This window comes from Solenopsis invicta, chromosome 4 (genome assembly GCF_016802725.1).
Source record: "Solenopsis invicta isolate M01_SB chromosome 4, UNIL_Sinv_3.0, whole genome shotgun sequence".
NCBI classification, from domain to species: domain Eukaryota; kingdom Metazoa; phylum Arthropoda; class Insecta; order Hymenoptera; family Formicidae; genus Solenopsis; species Solenopsis invicta.
In genome coordinates this window covers 10,792,071-10,805,724 of record NC_052667.1, presented here as the reverse complement: position 1 = coordinate 10,805,724, position 13,654 = coordinate 10,792,071, and the positions used below count along the sequence as shown (strand labels likewise).

Here is a 13,654-nt window from a genome sequence, read left to right as displayed (position 1 = left end):
TGCGAGGCCCTTAAGGCTTCTGGACCAATAGGTATCTTATGTAAATCAATATGGCGACTTTATGCTGAATGCTTATTGGTCCATCGGTCTTATAGTGCTTATGTTATGTTATGCATTTCATGTGCGAAGCCCTTTAGTCGTTTCATTAATCATAAACTGCAAGTATGTAGAAAATGATGACTTCTCAGTTTGGAAAATTTCCCCATGGACAGAATCAAAGTCCTTGGGTGTATGTACAGTCGTGTTCATTATAGTTGCGACACTTTTTCTTAGATGCGTTTCTGAACGCGCAATTATAACGAGAGCTGAGAAGGTGATTGGTTCTTACTTCTGGATTTAACCAATTACGTTTGCCGCTGATGAGAAAAGCTGCATTCCAAAAATCATCGAAAAAAAAGTGTCGCAACTATAATGCAGGCGACTGTACATACTTTGATGCCTCTATGGCCGGTATTCATAAGGCCTGTTCGTGTTGCTGCCCTTTTTGAATTAATTTCTTTGTCGTCTCTCTCTTTTTTACGATCGAATATATATTTATCTCATCTCAAGTGCAAAAATTTTTAGGGATTTCAAGCAACTCGAACAGACCTATAGTCGATTCTTCCGTTTGTTTTCTGTTCCTGAACTCTCTAAATAAGTGTACACTTAAAATGAAATAGATAGATGTTTCAAAGTTAGCGAAAGCAAGAAGGAACGTTCCAGTGCAGTCTAGTGCAGGAACAGAAAACAAGCCTCTTATTTCAAGATCATTCAAGATCGTCTTAAGTAACGTCTTAAGATGCTAATACGGCTCTCTGATTGGTTGATGGCATCCTAAGATGATACTTAAGATGATCTTAAATATAAGAATCGACTATGAATACCGGCCTATATAGCAAATAAAAAACAAACGGAATGCTACCACACGAAAGTCGGATGAACAGATGTTCACTTTTGCCAACTTACATCAAGGCATTTTCTGATTGGTCATTTAAACTCCCACTTTCGGGTGGGCCCCCCTTTTCAGTGTTACCGGAAACCACGATACTAGCTTCACCCCCGTGTAGTGCAGTGTGGTGTGGTGTGGTGCTACGTGCATGATGTGCATCGTGGCGGAGAATTGTCGCGCATTACAAGATTAGAGGAAGAGTTTCGCTATTTGTGATGGATGGTGGCCCGGCGATACCTGTTGCACACTCCGGTTTTACGGATCGAGTCGCCTTATTCGCTCATCAGTATTCCTTCTAATAAGATTCTCAGCCACCGTGAAATTATCGATGAGAGCGAAGCGAAGGATGCATCGCGTTTGCGCCCGTTGTTGACGTTTCTCCATAGTGACACGCATATTGACAGTGTGTGTATAAGTGCATGCGTATTGCGTACATGTACACATGTATACACATATGTGTACGTTATCGCGATACGTCTCTCGTCGCGCTGTGCCGCGTCGGGCAGTCTAGCAGCGGCGCGGCGGCGGCCGCGAGTCGACAGCTCCGAAATTTTTTTCCGTCCGTAATATACTCTCCGACGGCGCGAGACAAACGTGCGCGGTTACGAGCGTTCGCGCGAAATAGGAGGACATGGGCATCGTGCAAAGTCGTGGTGAGAATGATGTGGATGGTGGTGTGCGCGAGGTTTTCGTCGGCGGTGTCAAGGCCGGCGTGCCTCATCACTCGTATCAATCCAGCATGGGCTTGGGTGGACCTCACACGCGTAGCGGCAGCATGCGCAATGCACCAAGACAGCCGATGCCGGATGCCGTCGAACTCGAGAGGCGTTTCACCAAGGTGCTGGTAAGTGTAGCACCACCGCTTTTTTTTTCATCCATCCGATCATAGCAGACGATATTAAAGGCAATTACAGGATGTATTACACCTTATTTTTACAAATATATGTGTGTGTTAATACTTAGAAAAACCTATATATGTATGTAAGTTGTGTTTATAACATTTTGTTTTTATTACACACTACATATAGTTTATTTACTTTATTTGTTATTACTTTTTATTATATTACTAAGGACTATATTTATAATCAATTATTTTAAAATCATATTAAGTGTAGTTTTAAAGGCTAAAAAAAATCAATTTTTTCCAATTTTTTTGTGGAATTTTTTCAATTTTTTCCCAAGGGTAGTAAACTTCATTGGAAAAAATTCATATGTGTTTGTAAAACATTTGTTTCTTTTTGTAAAAAAGGTAATTGCATACGTTTAACAAAAGTCTGAAAGATATTGACTCCCAACAGACATTTAAGAAATATCTAAAAGGTAGCTCAAGCTAGTCTTTTGTGCTATCAGAGATGTTAAGAGGATGCTAAAGTACCACGAATTACCGACATTTACAGTGCATTAAATATCTTTGGATTGGCTTTACAGAATCACAAAAACTTTTTTTAGAATTGAAATACGCGTAAAAAGAAAGGGTGCTCAGATCAATTTTATAAGAAAATCGAACAAAAATTTAATAAATCATTAAAAATTCACTCGTATAGCCGTCACCTGAGGTTAACTTTATCTTAATACAGAAGTTGTGTAGCTCGTGCGTACAAAATGATAGTAGAGCACCCTTCAGAAAACATGCACGAATAACCTTGCTGACCTTGCAAAATTACGATTGAACGCCTAACAAAAAAGATACGCTAATGTGCTTTTACCACGTGCATATTTCGCTCAGCGAAGCTGAACTGTCATAAACAGAGCAATATGGAGCCCAACAGTAGTTGATAGGACTTTTCGCAGATGGCAAAATAATCAAAAAACAAAGACAGATCTATGCAATGGACAAAGAGCAATAGCCTGGTCTTGCTCAAAAAATAATCTGCAGTGATCTGTAGGACCGACGTCGAGGAAGTTCTTTTGTTACTTTAGCATCCTCTTAAGCAATAACTTTACCTTCAAAGAATTACAACAAATATATTATGAATAAGTAATCAATATAATGTTATTAAAGTATTCTGTAAAAAGGATAATTTTGATACACTTTACAAAAAAATTTTATAATGTACTAATATGTATTGTTGTCATGGCAAAATGTGATTTATTAATTTTAGATCAGGGTTTTTTGTGACAATAGTAAATATGAATACTTTATTATAAAATTTAAAATTGAAAAGTGTACCATAGTGATCATGATATCAAAGTTATCTTGTTTTACAGTATATGATTTTTTAACCCTAATTCAACACACTTATTTTCTCTAGTTTGCACATTTCATTGAGACCAGAAATAGAAGGAAAAATAAAAATTTTATCAAAAATATAAAATTATGTAACTTTTTGGATCTCAGATAATATGATGGTTATTAAAAATTAGCATGTTATTTATATAGCAAAAATAGCAATTTAAAAAAAACTGGATTTTTTCTGGTTTTTGTAGTGATTTGAAAAAAGCAGTTTTTTTCTAAAAATTATTATTTTAAGTAATGTTTCAAGATGGTAATACAACTTGAATTGATATTTTAAGACGTCCTATAAGTTAGCGGAACAAAATGAGCAGAATTAATTCAAACAAATTTTTTTATTTGTTGCTCATTTGTTGCTAAAAAGTTGCCAAAGAAAAAAATTTGTTGCTCTATTAATTTTTTTAAAAAATAATGTTCCGCTAACGGAAGTTTAAGTTAGCGTGACAATACCCTTACATCGCAAAAATCATACGCAAAAGCAACGTTAAAATATGTTGCTTATTTGTTGCTCACAAAATATGCTACTCTCGATATTGTTACTTGCAAAATAAGCACCAATAACAATAAACAATCACCCATACAGAGAGTTACAAGAGATTTATACAGAGAGTTACAAGAGTAAACTAGGAGAAATAAATTTGTTACTCGCATAACTATGATTCCAAAATAATCCTCAGCCATCGTACTATTAAAAATTTAAAATTATTGCTAACCATAAAACACTAAAGATAATTAATTTACCAAGGAAATGCGCGCGTCGCGCGCGGTAGGCACGTTAACGAATGTCAAAAAATGTGTACGCTGGTATAATTGTAATATCAAAATAACCCCCAGATATTGTACTATCAAAATATATAAAAATCTCAATTTGTTGCTAACTATAAGATACTGCAAATAATTAATTTATGCAGTAAACACATGCTGCGCGCTATAGGAAAGGTATTGCCTATCAAATAATGTGTACGCAGATAAATTCCTAGATAAATTAATTATTTTTAATGTCTTATGGTTAGCAACAAATTGAAACTTTACATATTTTGAGAGTACGACATCCGCGGATTAATTTGATACCATAATTTCGCCAGCGTACACATTATTTGATAAGCAATACCTTGGCTATAGCGCGCGGCGCGCGCGTTTACTGCATAAATTAATTATTTGCATCGTCTTATGGTTAGCAACAAATTGAAACTTTACATATTTTGAGAGTACGACATCCGCGGATTAATTTGATACCATGATTACGCCAGCGTACACATTATTTGATAAGCAATACCTCGGCTATAGCGCGCGGCGCGCACGTTTACTGCGTAAGTTAATTATTTGCATTGCCTTACGGTTAGCAAAAAATTGAAACTTTACATATTTTGAGAGTACGACATCCGCGGATTAATTTGATACCATAATTTCGCCAGCGTACACATTATTTGATACCTTCTCTATAGCGCGCCTATAGCGAAACACGTAAATATCTGAATTTGTTGCTAACCATAAGACACTGCAAATAATTAATTTATGCAGTAAACGCGCGCGCCGCGCGCTATAGTCAGAGTATTACTTATCAAATAATGTGTACGCTGGCGAAATTATGGTATCAAATTAATCCGCGGATGTCGTACTCTCAAAATATGTAAAGTTTCAATTTTTTGCTAACCGTAAGACAATGGAAATAATTAATTTATGCAGTAAACGCGCGCGCCGCGCGCTATAGCCAGAGTATTACTTATCAAATAATGTGTACGCTGGCGAAATTATGGTATCAAATTATTCCGCGGATGTTGTACTATCAAAATATGTAAAGTTTCAATTTGTTGCTAACCATAAGACACTGCAAATAATTAATTTATGCAGTAAACGCGCGCGCCGCGCGCTATAGCCAGAGTATTACTTATCAAATAATGTGTACGCTGCCGAAATTATGGTATCAAATTAATCCGCGGATGTCGTACTCTCAAAATATGTAAAGTTTCAATTTTTTGCTAACCGTAAGACAATGTAAATGATTAATTTATGCAGTAAACGCGCACGCCGCGCGCTTTAGCCAAGATATTGCTTATCAAATAATGTGTACGCTGGCGTAATCATGGTATCAAATTAATCCGCGGATGTCGTACTATCAAAATATGTAAAGTTTCAATTTGTTGCTAACCATAAGACACTGCAAATAATTAATTTATGCAGTAAACGCGCGCGCCGCGCGCTATAGCCAGAGTATTACTTATCAAATAATGTGTACGCTGCCGAAATTATGGTATCAAATTAATCCGCGGATGTCGTACTCTCAAAATATGTAAAGTTTCAATTTTTTGCTAACCGTAAGACAATGTAAATAATTAATTTATGCAGTAAACGCGCACGCCGCGCGCTTTAGCCAAGATATTGCTTATCAAATAATGTGTACGCTGGCGTAATCATGGTATCAAATTAATCCGCGGATGTCGTACTATCAAAATATGTAAAGTTTCAATTTGTTGCTAACCATAAGACGATGCAAATAATTAATTTATGCAGTAAACGCGCGCGCCGCGCGCTATAGCCAAGGTATTGCTTATCAAATAATGTGTACGCTGGCGAAATTATGGTATCAAATTAATCCGCGGATGTCGTACTCTCAAAATATGTAAAGTTTCAATTTGTTGCTAACCATAAGACATTAAAAATAATTAATTTATCTAGGAATTTATCTGCGTACACATTATTTGATAGGCAATACCTTTCCTATAGCGCGCAGCATGTGTTTACTGCATAAATTAATTATTTGCAGTATCTTATAGTTAGCAACAAATTGAGATTTTTATATATTTTGATAGTACAATATCTGGGGGTTATTTTGATATTACAATTATACCAGCGTACACATTTTTTGACATTCGTTAACGTGCCTACCGCGCGCGACGCGCGCATTTCCTTGGTAAATTAATTATCTTTAGTGTTTTATGGTTAGCAATAATTTTAAATTTTTAATAGTACGATGGCTGAGGATTATAGTTATGTTCGGAATCATAGTTATGCGAGTAACAAATTTATTTCTTCTAGTTTATTCTTGTAACTCTCTGTATAAATCTCTTGTAACTCTCTGTATGGGTGATTGTTTATTGTTATAGGTGCTTATTTTGCAAGTAACAATATCGAGAGTAGCATATTTTGTGAGCAACAAATTAGCAACATATTTTAACATTGCTTTTGCGTATGATTTTTGCGATATAAGGGTATTGTCCCGCTAACTTAAACTTCCGTTAGCGGAACATTATTTTTAAAAAAAATTAATAGAGCAACAAATTTTTTTCTTTGGCAACTTTTTAGCAACAAATGAGCAACAAATAAAAAAATTTGTTTGAATTGATTCTGCTCACTTTGTTCCGCTAACTTATAGGACGTTATTTTAAGACAATACTTAACACAGTCTTAAATATAAAAATCGACTAAGAATCTCGGCCTAAGATTTATAAAATATGACAAAATTCTTGACTTTTTGTATAATTATTTTAAGTATTCAAAATAATTTATGCAAAATTTTATTGAGATTTTTAGCTTAGTTGTTCAGTAAATAAATAAAATGTTATTTATTTACAGAAACAACTAATTTCCGCATGCCAATGAAACTGCAGAAATCATCTTAAATGCTTAAAGTACTTATACTTACTACAGAAAAATTCAAATTTTTGTTATTATTTCTTAATATAGTACATTTCTACTTTATATTACAATTTTTTATTCAGGATAAAAATTGTTACTAAATTTTTTGTATTTTTAAATACAATATAGAATCATCTGTAATTTTTAATAATTTAGTCATTGCTTTGAAAATAGGCGTAATATATTTTGCTCATGCTATCTTGATAATTATCTTGACAAAGAGTAATGCTTAATTTAACTCATTTCTTGGACCCGAATTTCATACTTTTGTTTATGCCAAATAATACTATATAATATACATTAATCTCAGAGAAGTTTTAAGATGAGCATAAGCGCGGTTTCGGAGATATACGAGGTGTGTTCAAAAAGTATCGCGAATTTTGTGTTTTTTCAAAAATTATTTATTTATTCATGAATATCTATTTTGTCCCCTTCAAAGTAATCCCCATGAGATATTATACACTTGTGCCAACGGTTTTTCCAATCTTCGAAGCACTTCAAAAAATCATTTTTTTTTATCTTGTTCAGTTCCTCCTTCGATGCCGTCTTTATCTCGTCAAGCGTAGCGTAACGTCGTCCTTTCATGGGCCTCTTCAGTTTAGGGAACAAGAAAAAGTCACAGGGGGCCAGATCTGGGGAATACGGTGGCTGCGGCATCATTAGTGTGTTGTTTTTGCCCAAAAAGTCGCGCACAAGCAACGATGTGTGAGCAGGGGCGTTATCGTGGTGCAAAAGCCAATTTTTGTTCTTCCACAAATCCGGGCGTTTCTGGCGGATTGCTTCGCGCAAATTGCGCATAACTTGCAGGTAATATTCCTTATTGACCGTTCTACCCTGTGGCAAGAACTCATGATGCACCACGCCCCTGCAATGGAAGAAAACTGTCAGCAAAACTTTCACATTCGACCGAACTTGGCGCGCTTTTTTCGGTCTTGGTTCGTGCGGCAGCTTCCATTGAGATGATTGAGCTTTGGTTTCCACGTTATAACCATAAACCCACGATTCGTCACCAGTTATGACCCTCTGGAGCAAATTTGGGTCGTCGCGGACAGAGTCCAACATCTCATTAGCAATGTTCATGCGATGCTGTTTTTGGTCGCAATTGAGCAATTTTGGTACGAATTTCGCGGCGACCCGTCTCATGCCCAAATCATTGATAAAAATCGAATGGCACGAGCCAATCGATATGTTTAGGTCCTCAGCAACTTCTCTAACGGTGATTCGACGATTGGCCAATACCATTTTCTCCACTTCATTAATTTTTTCGTCTGTTGTTGAAGTGCTCGGGCGTCCGGCACGCTCTTCGTCGTTCACATCTTCTCGGCCTTCTGAGAACATTTTGTACCACCGATAAACGTTGCTTCGGTCCAAGGTAGCTTCTCCGTATGCCACAGTCAACATTCGGAATGCATCCGCGCACTTAATTTCGTTTTTCACACAAAATTTGATACAGGTTCTTTGATCCATTTTTTTGAATAGGTAAAAATCGAAGACGATCCAAAACACGTGCAAGCAAAGCAGCTGTCAACAATTAAGTGAACATTCAAAATGGCCGAGCTTGTCGGCATAAGTGAGAGACATGAGTACCAACATAACGCCACAAAAAGATCGAAATTCGAATATACGTAACCCGCGAAAATTCAAAATTCGCGATACTTTTTGAACACACCTCGTAAAGGGTTGAATGTGATGGTTTCTCATAACACAGGGCGCCGTTTTAGACTTCTTTTCTGTTGTTAAAATAAAAGTTACCATTTTCCATATTTTTGCGCGCTGAACACGAATCTGGTAAGCAAATTGCTCTATCACATCAGATTTCTTAGAAAAGTGTTATAAATGATCATTTTTACCTCATATTGGCGTTAAAAAAAATCTATTTTTATGTATCTAAAAATCTATCACTCACATTAGCAAAAGCACCCCAATCTGTGAAAGGCAAGGCAAGAAGACATTTAGTAGAAAAGCATCTTGATCCTTGAAAGGCGGTTTCACGTATCACTTTAACTCCATATATCTCGGGGAGTTTTCATACTAGACAAAAACATCTCTATTAAGCTGGACCCCTCTCTCCCCATCACCGAAAATCAAGTTCTTACTTAGTCAAAAATTTAGTGCTTTTTAGGTGCTAATTTAGTACCTTAGTCCGAATTTTAGTGCTTAAACCGTTTAGCAATAATTAAAAAAGAAAAAATAGAGGAAAGGTGCAGCTTAATGGCAAGCTGGCAAACCCCCCCATAATAAAAAAAATATATATAGTGGTCACAAAAACAAAACAAGTACACTAAAATTTAGTGCTAATTTAGTGCTCAAAGAAACCCCTAAAATAAATTAAAAATACATAATTGTTTAAAAAAATATCATTATATACCCAGCGCAGCATTGCGATCTTCGAGAACAATACTTACAGACCACCATATTTGTATGTTTTTGGTACTAAAATAACATGGAAAACACAAACAATCGGAATATAACAGGATTTACAGTTATTAATATAATAATAATTATTAACTCATCCTGTCCAATAGCGCATAAAATCAGTTATCAGATCGTCGAATTTGGCGCTTGTAAAAATTATATACTAAAATATTCCTTAGACATCGGAGTATCAAAATAAATTAATTGCGAATTTGGTGCTCGCTGCAAACTGCTGAAAAATAAATTGGTTATGCGCGGAGAGCACGCGCCGCGCTCTAACATTACACTCCAGATCGTTAGAGAATTTGTTGCTGGTAAAAATCTTGTACTAAAATGTTCTTTAGACATTGTACTACCAAAATAAATTATTTGCGAATTTAGTGCTTGCTGCGAAATTGTTGTAAATAAATTGTTTATGCGCGGAGAGCAGGCGACGCGGTCTAACTTTACTTTCCAGATCGTTAGAGAATTTGTTGCTGGTAAAAATCTTATACTACAATGCCGGTATAGATAGAACATGGAAGTGTACTTGCTTTGAAGTACATATAAAAATGTCGACCAATGCCAAGAATTACGAATAGCCCCAAGCCTGGGGTAATTCGTAACTAATCCAGGAATATCCCGAAATTTGTGTTTTAAGTTGAAAGATTGTAAAAAAATTGTTATTAAAACTTTTTTTTATTTAAAAAAGGATATAGGTATACAAAAAACAAATGCAAACATACACGTTCGCATGTCTTTTTGTACCATTGGTGTGACAGATTTTCGAACCTCACAAGTGTCAATCTTTATCGCTTTATAACTTTTTACCTGCTTAAGAGCGACGATTTTATATTCATATTCATGTTCTATCTAATAAAATACACAATATTATCAAGTTTGAACTAAATCAATGAAGAACTTTAGTTTGCGTCAATGCTTAACTCTGCGTAGTGTAGACGTTCGTAACGCAGTCAACGTATGGTTAGGGTTACCCATAGACCCTGCAATCAGTATTAACGAATCGCTCCGGTGCTCAGTATTACGAATAGCCTCAACATCAACTGTGCGCATTATTGCGTATGATCGACAAAAATAGATATCACACAGCAAAAAGTAAACACGAAATGTTTTAAATACATTCAACTGGACACGATACATTTGAAGTTTTCAAAAAAAAAACCTTATTTATCTTACTTAAATTTCAAAGAAATGCTGACTATTAAAAATTACTTCGACTGTCGTAAAACACATTTTTCACTACTACGACTACAATATGACGCCGTTGCCAACAAAACTTTGTTAGTAACATCGTTACATTAGGACGTGTTTACAGTATTTAAAATAAATTTTTAATATGTACCCATAAAAAGATATTTATCGAATTACCCCGTCTAACGATTTGCTTCGGTCTTCCCTATTTTTAATTTATTTTAGTGTTTTCTTTAAGCACTAAATTAGCACTAAGTTCTAGTGTACTTGTTTCGTGTTTGTGACCATTATATATTTTTTTTTATTATGGGGGGGTCCAGCTTGCCATTAACCCTAAAACACATATTAAAAATTCCCCTAGATTTTTGATCGCTTATTGTGGGAAAACGGATTAAGAAAAAAGATTCGGGCTAGGTGGAAAAAAAGTTTGAAGTCTCCTCTATCGACTGCTATAATTGACTAACTTTAGTGCTTAATTAAAATAAAATGGCACAAAAGTAAAGTTTTTTCGTGAAGGTCTCCCAGACCCACTTATGTGTTTAAGGGTTAAACTGCATCCTCCATTTTTTTTAATTGTTAAACGGTTTGAGCACCGAATTTCGGACAAGGATACTAAATTAGCACTTAAAAAACACTAAATTTTTAATTAGGTAAGAACTTGATTTTCAATGGTGAGGGGTCCAGCTTAATAGAGGTCTAATCAAAATAATATCACTAATTTTCTTAAACACTATTTACAAAAGTAGAAAATAACATTTGTACTTTATAGTTTATTAAATTTTATTTCAGAAACATATGCATTTACAAGAGAACTACTATAATTTATTATTAATGTCGCAAATAAAAAAAATGAGATCAAATTATAAGAAAATCGCAAAAAAATATAAATTGTACTCTAACTCAATAGCGCAGCTGCTTACTTTGCTGGCTTATGGGTAACTTTCAACGATTGAGGGATCACATAACGCGTATGCTTGATTGATTTTTATATTCAAATTGACACTGAAGAATCCAATATACCTCGTTTTACCTTACCACCCTATCTTGCCCCACTTTGCCTTAATATACAAGTAAAAATATAAAATTTTGAAGGGTTTCCTATTTGTTAATGGGAATTGCTTTTCCAAACAAGTTAATTCTTTTTTCAAAATATGTTATAGTATTAAGTCATTTTTTTTATCAGCAGTGTCAAATCGTGAATGATTTTATTCCAACAAATAAGTCCAAAGGTTTATTTACTTATTTTTATAATTGATTCCTCAAAATATTAATCTCGAAACCTAAATCTTTGTTCGTATACCCATTATACGTGTAAGGAAAAATTACCATATTAACAAAAAGAAATATAAAATGATATTTTTGTTAAGAATTTGCGAAATTTTGTAAATAAAAAGAGAAAAAATTATTACTTTTTATTTTAAATAATATTTGTTTATTCTTTTATTATCATTAATGCTGTAAAGAAGGTAAATATAAAATATAGGATAAAGTAGGTAATAAATATAAAATTTTCTCAAAAGAATCAAATAAGTCCACATGCTTATTTATTTATTTCTTTTAAATGAGTCCTTAAAATATATTAATTAAAGCTTACAAACTGTTCTCATATCTATTATATATTTAGAGAATTATAGAGAAAAATTACCTTATTTATTATCCCGTAATGGTCACACTTTCAAATAATAACATAATGGTTAGACGGGTCCCACGGGGTCAATCAGTCGCCATTTGTCAGCTTTTTAATATGTCGTTGCAAAAATTTGTAATTTTTGAGATAATTCAACAAAAATTTAGGGGTGTATTCTCAAGATAGTATACTTTCAGATAAATTAAAAAAATGAAAAGATTAAAAAAAAACTACAAACTTTGACTTTTTTTACAAACATATTCATAAAATTTTTGAGGTAATTCAACAAAAATTTAGGCGTGTATTCTTAAGATTGTATACTTTCAGATAAAAATTAGTTTTATACAAGGTTGTTCGATTTTGAATGATCTGTGTACTCTTAAAGTTAGCGTGGGGTTTTTTGGACCCTGAGTGACCATTACGGGTTAAATATGAATGATTTGAAGATGAGATTTTTTGTTTCATAAAAATTTAATTTTTTGGACTTATTTAATTTTTGCAAAAAACTATATATTAGTATAATGTTATGTGTAACACAATAATGAACGTGCAATCGTGTAATATAATTTGATATAATATAAAATATTTACATGGTGAATACTTGACTTCAAAATACAACTTTTCCAACATTGTTTCTTGCAACGTATAAAATAACTTTGTGTAAAAAATAACCGAGACAAGAGCAATAATCAGTCACCTTATTTCTTAGATGACTAACCACAAATGCAGGAAACATATCCGCAAACAGTTATCTCAATATACCAATTCTGAAACAACAAAGAGAAACACATATAAAGTTTTACTCTTACAATTTCATGAAAGATGTTATATTTGGATACAAATAAAAAAAGTTGCAAATTAGTTGTGTAGCTGCGCCATATATATATATATATATATATATATATATACACACACATATACATATACTATATATATAGGGGAAAATAGATAAATTGCACGCACCTAAAAAACGTTTATCGCAGTGAAGTGATTTTTGAAATTAAAATAGGTACGAGTACAGAAATAGAAACTTTAAACATTTTTTTTATTATTATGTATTGTCATATTGAACAATTTTTTATTTGGTAATGCTATTTGCTATATTCAGCAAAAAGAGGCAAATGAATTAACGAAAAATTTCTCACGCCTTGGGTAATTGTACGCGAAGTGGGATAAATGTACACGGATTAAAAATAAGGTTGTAGTCCATTCTTTTAGCTGCACTACATTGCACTACACTGTACTAGTAGTACTATGGTTGGTCTCACGTGTTCTCAAACCTTTCAAGATAGATGCGTAAAATTGTCCACTGTGGACCTAATTTGATAAAAAAATAATTACTTAATGACTAATTAAATTTAATAAACAATAGCTAAAAAAAAAGCACGAGAAAACGTACCTTTGTTAGGTATAACAAGAATAAATGAATAAATTAAAAATACGAACTTATTGTCTTATTTTCTGAATGCTGAAATTGCAACCAAAATCATGATTTTACTTTTTCTTGTATTTTTAATTAACTACGTTTTTAAATGATATAACGTATGGTTATATATTTAAAAAAAAATACCTTTAGCCTACAAATATCGTCGTGATATAATCTTTATTCATTGGGAAGATGTCA

The 13,654-nt window shown here is 33.7% G+C and overlaps 1 protein-coding gene across 3 annotated transcripts in view; it reads left to right on the top strand.

Moving 5' to 3' along the window:
- Nucleotides 1–1,026: 1,026 nt before the first annotated feature.
- Nucleotides 1,027–13,654, top strand: part of LOC105194010 (formin-like protein) — a 125,651-nt gene continuing 113,023 nt past the window's right edge. For 2 of the 3 annotated variants that reach the window (XM_026138777.2, XM_026138779.1), the window contains exon 1: nucleotides 1,560–1,772. In XM_026138777.2, the coding sequence (XP_025994562.1) occupies nucleotides 1,560–1,772 (213 nt within the window). Of the gene's footprint in view, nucleotides 1,773–13,654 lie in introns of all 3 variants that reach the window. The other variant, XM_026138780.2, reaches the window with a different exon arrangement.